The sequence below is a fragment of the Drosophila ficusphila genome, unplaced genomic scaffold (assembly GCF_018152265.1).
Source record: "Drosophila ficusphila isolate 14025-0441.05 unplaced genomic scaffold, ASM1815226v1 contig_475, whole genome shotgun sequence".
Taxonomy (NCBI): domain Eukaryota; kingdom Metazoa; phylum Arthropoda; class Insecta; order Diptera; family Drosophilidae; genus Drosophila; species Drosophila ficusphila.
The window spans coordinates 72,196-79,718 of record NW_025064394.1 but is presented as its reverse complement, the minus strand read 5'-3'; the positions used below and the strand labels follow the sequence as shown (position 1 = coordinate 79,718).

The window sequence follows — 7,523 nt, the reverse complement described above, 5'->3', positions numbered from 1 at the left end:
TATTCTGTGGATTGTTATTTAATACCAGAACAAAGATATAGAACACTGTGTAGCCACATAAAAGTGAAAGTAAAATCAAATGTAAACCACTCCGGAGTGGGTTGTTAAGTACAAAATGCAATTGGAAAATAAATGAAGTGAAAACTCGGGGAAATCGCGTGACGAATGCGATGCCTTTGGCTGCCACAGATTTTTTATGGACCCTTAAGCCGGAAAAGTCGAATGACCCGCCACGTTGGTCAACATGCTATAAGCGGTCGACAAAACACTTTACTTAACCCGTTCCAAAGCCGCCACCAGACACGGATTTAAATTGTCCCATCCTCGGGGTTTCATCAAGGTTTTAAGTACCCAATACAAAAAAGGTGGCGAATTTAGAGTGTTTTAGTGACTGTTATCTACTCGTCGGCCTTTTATTCAATTATTCGTTGAGTTTTAGGGCTTAACCCTAATCAATATTGTAAATCACTAGATTACATTCTGTAATTATTCGTTTAAACAATACTTTATTGCCTTTTGCACCTTCGTTGACCTTTGTGGCATAGATTCTTTACAATAAAGGGCCACCAAAATGGCAAACAGGACAAGGACCTTGTTTTTCCTCGCTGCCAGCCTTACAATTTTTAATTAAATTGCTTTCCTTTTTTCTGCTTATTTTTTGGGTGTATCATTTTTGGACCTGGCTTGGCTTGGACTTTGTGGTAAAATTTACTATGTAATTTCCGCACAGGGGACACGGCGAAGATTCCTGTTTTACTTGCTGCAGCGCACTTGAATTTTAATAGAAACAACTGCAGCAGCAGCAGCCGGGAAAGGTCCGAGATTGAAAGGGGGCAGGGAAAGGGGCAGGAGATTCGAGAAAATGTGTACGAGTATGTTGCCATTATGTCATAACTCATGGCTGCTGCGCCTTCAGGTATGCAACGCTCTGCAATTTTTTTCCTTGGTTAAAAGAAGAGGGCCAAAAGAAGCGGCAAATAAAGAAGATCGAGAATGAGCCAATGAAGTACGTATATATAATGTATTAACCCTTTTTAAGTTTGTGTTTTTATAAGTATTTTCTCATACTGTAAAACAATTTTAAACTTAACAAATGATACCTTATGGTAGCCTAACAATATATTTATAGTTACAATTTACAAATCCCTTTTCATTACTCCCTACTTTTATTTCGAATTAAATTAATTTGAAGGGAAAATAGACAGCATTGCTTTTGGGGTTAAAGGAGCGGAAATTATTTCAACAAGTTACAAATTTTGGGAGTACGTGACAGTTGGTTTTCGTTTTGGTTTCGGTCCAGCCCATATTGTTATGTTTGTCGCGTAGATCTGATCAATGACCTGCGAGGCGATGGCAATCCAGCCAGCAGCCATTAGATTTCAATAGGTTCTGGCTGGGAGCGCTCGATTTCGCCTCGCAATGCCGGAAATTGTGACAAATTGATTGAACTAAATGGTAAGAATATCAGGCATCAAATTGCCTGTAACAACGAGAGAGAACTCGGCCATTGGAATGGACTGAAAAGCGGGTGGCTTTCGTGGGTTCGTAGGTTTTGTGGATGGGTGAACATGTCTGCCTCGTGATTCCTCAGCTATCATCGATTTGCGGATAAAAAAAAAACAGAGAGACCCACGCACTTCGAGCTAGACAAGTTTCATATGTCAGTCTCAAGTGTCTTCGCCAGACGACAACAAAAACATCGAGCCGTTCTACAATAAGTCCTCCATTCTGCGTCCTTGTTTTTGTGCTCGATATTAAAGCAGGAATTCATATTAGAGCCAAAGAAACTCACAAATCAACACGCATCAAAAAATAAGTCAATTCTCTAATTCATTATCTCTACATAATAACTCTATTTCATTAAAAACAAATTAATATAAAAACAAATAAATGGTAATCTTTTATACTTATTTATGTGTTATTTATTTTATAGTGCGAATGCGAAATATATTTTTACTATTGATACATTTTTCTATTAAAGGTCAATCCTTTTCCACGTTTTCTACTCAATCTTAGGTCTCTTTAGAACCTGCCTCTGACAATTATGGCCAACCTTTTGCTTTGCGACCAAACAAGTGCCAACGGCAAAGGCAAGAAAACTTTCCCTAACGAAGATTGATTTCACTTTTGGACAGCATTGTCCACTCTCGAAATGCAGTTTTATTCACCAGCCATTAATCAAAGTACCAAATAGGTTTGTTTCTGTTGTAAGCATGCTGATTGATTGATTAATTGGTTTTCATTGCCAATGCAATTGGAGGTTAATAAATTAGTTTCGAATAACTTTTTGCCAGTCAAGTGGTACTCGGAATTGAAAAAAGTAAAAATGGCTGACACTTTAGACAGGGAAATTAGGTGCAAATAAATAAATACTTAATTGAAGGACGCGAAAGTTTTTTGATTAATAACCAAAGCAATAGGCTGTTGTAGAATATAATGAATTAAAAAAAAAAACATAGCAGGTTGGCCAATTGAAACACAATGAAATAGGAATCAAATGGACTACCTTGTCGAACTTTGGCCATAATTCAGTTGGCTAGAACCACAAACTGCTTTTCGTTTTTTTTTTGGGATCTCCCCTTTTTTTTTATGATCTTTGCCTTTCCAGTTTTTTGGGTTTGCCTTGAGTGGATTTATTGTTTCGAGTGGCAAATACAAATACAAAATTGCAGCCATCACCCACATCAATTTTGGGCGCACGTTGTCGACTCCTGTCAGCCACAATATTCTTCTTGTTAACAATAGTAGTAAGGATTCGAGGTCTTGAGGATTCGGGCTACTGGTTGTTGCCGAATGAATGGCCCTGGCTGGCACACTTTGTCACTTCAATTTCGATGGCCCGGGATGTTGGTTATTGTTGTTAATGTTCCTGCTGACACGGCCATATATGTGAATTGAGAACTCGAACTGTCCCAGTTGCTCCATCTCCATCTCCATTTCATCTTCATCCCGGAGACAATGTGTTGCAAAGGCCTTTGTCTTTAACTTGGTCGCCTTCTTGTTCGGCTTCTGCCTCGATTCGTTGTTTTTTCTCTGTGCTTTATTGTTATTCCATGATTTGACTCAGGACCAAGTTCTAAGGACGACAGGCGGCTTTGTTTGCGGATTTCCAAGAGATTGCATTGCCTTTAAAGTTTGCGCCTAACTTGGGGGATTTGTATGGGTTCATTTTGGATTGCACTTGATGGCAGAGAAAGTCCTAAAAAACAGGGGATGTCTACTTAATTTTGTGGGAATTTGATTTATTTATTATAAATTTAAATAAATATTTTTTAAAAATTTTCTGTGATTAACAAATGTTTTAATAAAAGGTTTAAATGCCGTTTGGTGTGTAAATAAAATTCCCATCTGTATTTCTGTATTCTGTATTTAGTTTTCTTTTCTTTTTTCTTTTCGATTTTAGGTCACCATTTACCACAAGACAAAGCCATAAATTAAATATACATCTTTGAACTATGTTACTCTATTTCTTTACTCACACTCTTAAGTTCATTTTGCATCGGAAAGTTTGCCAAGAAAGTAAAACATCTTAAAAATTTCATAATTTGTCTTGTCATTAAAGCAGCCTCTCCTATTTCCATTGCCAAGTGACTGAACTGACTGCAATGCAGCAGGAAGGCCATTTGTGTCACTCGTAAATTTCAATGCCGGCAACAAGCCGCCAGCATTCGCATTCCCATTTTATACTTTATTTCCATTTCCTCAATTTTTTTCCATTTCCTCCGCTCTCAATTCCCGAATGTTGGCAAGTGGCAGTCATTGGCTTTCGCAGGGCCCTCCCGATTTTCGGATAGTGCTTAAAAATTTGCAGATTTACTGCGTTGCAGAAGGCGAGGAACTAGAGCTCCAGAAAACCGCACGCGCCGCAGAATTTACGAGAGTGCCGAAAACTTGACATTTCTCTGGCGCCACAGCTGAGGACAAAAGGCGCTGTCGTCATTTTCCCAGTGACTCCGCATAATGAGTAGTAATGCCTCTGGCTTGGAAATAACTTGTGACTCCCTCTTGCCACAAAATCAATGAAATCTCTTCTCCTATAAACATTAAATTGAATTCCCTTCGATGGGAATTGCAACAATCAATTGAATTAAATGTGAATTTTTAGGGGAGTTTCCTCATATTTTTCTTTACCCCTTTTGCATTGAGCTCTCGAGTGACGAAATTGGCTTGAAAGCTGTTCCTTCTTGGCCATTTTCAATTAAACGCCCGCCCAAATTAAAGCCCATTTATGGAAATTTCTTATTAATTGAGCCAAGAAGCGAGCGGAGCATTGTGTTGATTTATGCGCCCAGTGCGCTCATAATTTAACAACCAAGGCCAAAAGGCCATAATAGTCTTCGCTGGGCTTTAAATGCGCCGATGAACTGAACTGAGCGCCACATTTTCCAACAGACGCTTAAATTATGCAAGTTAATTTGCAGCTGCCTGAAAATGATGACAAGAAATACCGCACACCCACTCGCAAACACACACATTCCCACACATACATATATACATAGAGCACAACAGGGCAGGAGTTCTTGCTCCTGGAACCTGGATCCTTGCTCCTGGCAGCCTAACAAGAGTTATTTCCCACAGACCGGAAGTGAAGTCGACATAAATTGTGGTCGGAACTAGTCGGCCCATCTGCACCCTCCAACCGGCAGCCACGTTGGCCATTTAATACATTGCGACAGCTATTCGGAAAGCGGGGAAAGGAAAAGTGGAGGGAAAGGGGAGGGAGTGGGTGGAAAATGTCGGAGGTAACACACCACCTTCTTCCAGGTGGAGAAACTTGCAGGCAGAAGTTGGAATTAAAAGTCGGATTGACTGCTTGTTTATTGAATCTTATTTGATGACTTAAAGAAGTTCAAGTAACGGTAATGTTGGTTTAGTTAACTTCAAATAGTGTTAAAGTTAGTTAGTTTGAAAAAAGATTAACGAAGCTGATTCTTCTATTTAATTGTTTTAAAATATTAAAAGTTTTATAGTTATCTAAAATTCATATATGCGTTGGAACTTTTACTTAGTGAAGTGAATTGAGTTTGTTCTTCACTTTTCACCCAATTGCATTGCAAAATAAAAGGCCAAAATCTCGATAAAGAACGGAGTTTTCCTCGTTCTGGACTTTTGGTCGACTGTCAGAGGCAACTCTTTTCATGGGAAAACTGCCTAAGCACACAAAAACGGGGGAAAGACCAACTTGTTGTCATGCTTTGTTATTTGTTTGCGGTCGTTTTCATTTCATTTACAGTTGCAGTTGAAGTGGCGGAATGGGGCCGCCATGAGGATCCCCGCTGCCTGATTTCCCCAGGTGCCACACACGGTGGCAACATGGCAACAGGACTCCACTTTCGCATGAGAGCCCGTATTTCGGATTTTCATATTTTTCCCTGACCATTCGGGTTTCTTGTGCCCTCCTCGGAAAACCTCATTTCCCACAGATAACACACATCATAACCAGAAGAGCGGGAAAAGTGTTGTTGGAGTAGGCTTATGAATAGGAAATGAGTGCCATTTTCCTGCGGTGTGTTTTTCACGTTTTCACGCTTACCTTCCAGATTGCAGTTAGGAATTTTTAACTCTTGGTAAGCCAATACAAATGCAATACCATTATAGTCTATATTTTTTTATTTCTTTATAATATAATACCAGATTTCATAGCTAAAGGAAAAACAAGGGAATCAACTTTCCCATGGCATTACCAATTCTAAAGTGTCTGGGTTCTTTTTAAGATTTCAATAAAGCTTAAATGCATATTAAATGGTTCATTTAACGGCAATTCTAGAGTCCGTAACCAATCCCAAGCTTATATTTTACCCATTTAGAAACTGTTTACAATTTTCTGTAATATTTACCAACACTTCTTTGAAATGCATTGATATTTTAGTACATTTAATTTTCCCCTTCGTCATTATAGTGGTATTCGTAGTCTGGTATTGGTGGCAACTCTGAATCCTGCTCATATTTCGGGAGTGGGAACTCAGTTGAATTGGGTTCCTCATCTTTTCTTCATCGGTTGGGGCAAATAAGTCTCCGCCATCACAGTTCTTGACGGGTTCGTTCTTGTGGCAGAGGTACTGGTAGACTTTATTTGCACCCTTCGTGCAGTTGGAAGCTGCATTTCCCCCTGTGACCTCGTAGACAGGATTGAACTCATCCGTGGCGATGGTGACGCCACAGTTGTAAACGCACTTGAGCAGTTGGTGGACCAACGAGGGTCGGATAAATTCGATAATGGCACAGCCCAACCGGTTTGCCCGATCCCTCAGCACCTGGAAAAAGTGCTGTGAGTACTCACTGAAGGTAAAAGTTAAAAAATGGTTGAAGTAGTGTAAGTTTTGTTAACTCACATATCCTTTTTGTCCGAGTTGAGGTATAGCATCACCACATTTTCTTGATTCGTTGGATCTATCCAGTCAGCGAGTTGTTTCCGCAGCACATTTTTCTTTGTGGACATACAGTAGTACTTTTGCATATGGTAGCTGGCATCCGCATATTCATATTTCGGTGTTTTGACACAATCATCATCATCGTATGTCCTACATTGGCGCACCAAAGCATCGGCGACTTTGGCCAATTCCGGGTCCCATCGAAGCGTGGCCATTCTGGCTGCTCTGGGATAAGAATGAAGTCCGCCGGCAAACTTATTCCGATAATCATTGTGTGTGTCCACGATTATCTTGATTATATCCGGAGTCATTTTCACCATGGCGGTGGCTCGACTGGGACAAGTTGATTGGAATTTCTGGAAGAAAACTTATCTTAACTGATCATTAATTCAAAGTAATAAAATGTCTTACTTACCCCTTTTGTCGTTGCAGAGAATGTGTTGTCCTCTGCAAAGGTTCGGTTTGCACCATTTATTCGTAGCCCCGATCTCAAGATCAACCACAATGAGGAAAAACAAGGAAATCAACTTTCTCATGGCATTACCAATTCTAAAGTGTGTTCTTTGGGTTCTTTATAAGATTTAAATAAAGCTTAAATGCATATTTAATGGTTCATTTAACAGCAATTTCCGTAACAAATGTCAAGCTTAAATTTAACCATTTGAAACTGTTTACAATTTTCTGCAATATTTACTAGCACTTATTTGATTCTCGAAAACTTAAGGTATCAAAAAGAATTTTATTACTTATTACAGATCTCATTTATCAATGATTGAAGTTGGGCAAGCTCAATCTAAAAATTCAAATCAACAACAAATGAGCAAATTGATAGAGGAAGTGGCTTAAGTGGCTGTCTGATTTTACCATTTAGTCTTCAAGTGAGGAATTTAAAGAAGAAAATTCTTGTCTGGGACTCTCTAATTCTGTACTTAATTGTCTCGTGAACTTTTAACACTGCGCTCTTTATTTAAGCCTGCTGGAGTAGAATGCTCTGTTTAGTTGCCGTGAAATAATAAATCCAATAATACACACATTAGCCGCACCACATTTGCCGCTTAACGGCGGCTTAGCGAAAGAAAAGACAGATTCTGCAGTCTTTTCTGTTCTTCCCCCTTTTTTTCACCGACGAGTTTTCACTGTTCCATGAGCCAC

At 39.3% G+C, this 7,523-nt stretch overlaps 1 protein-coding gene across 1 annotated transcript; it reads right to left on the bottom strand.

Annotated features, from left to right (window-relative positions):
* Positions 1–5,592: 5,592 nt before the first annotated feature.
* Positions 5,593–6,736, bottom strand: LOC122320364 (antigen 5 like allergen Cul n 1-like; the record flags this gene model as incomplete). The annotated part of the gene is made up of 2 exons (XM_043208556.1): positions 5,593–6,279; positions 6,333–6,736. Coding segments are annotated over 2 exons (888 nt in total), but the record flags the coding sequence as incomplete, so codon positions are not given.
* Between the last annotated feature and the right edge of the window lie 787 nt (positions 6,737–7,523).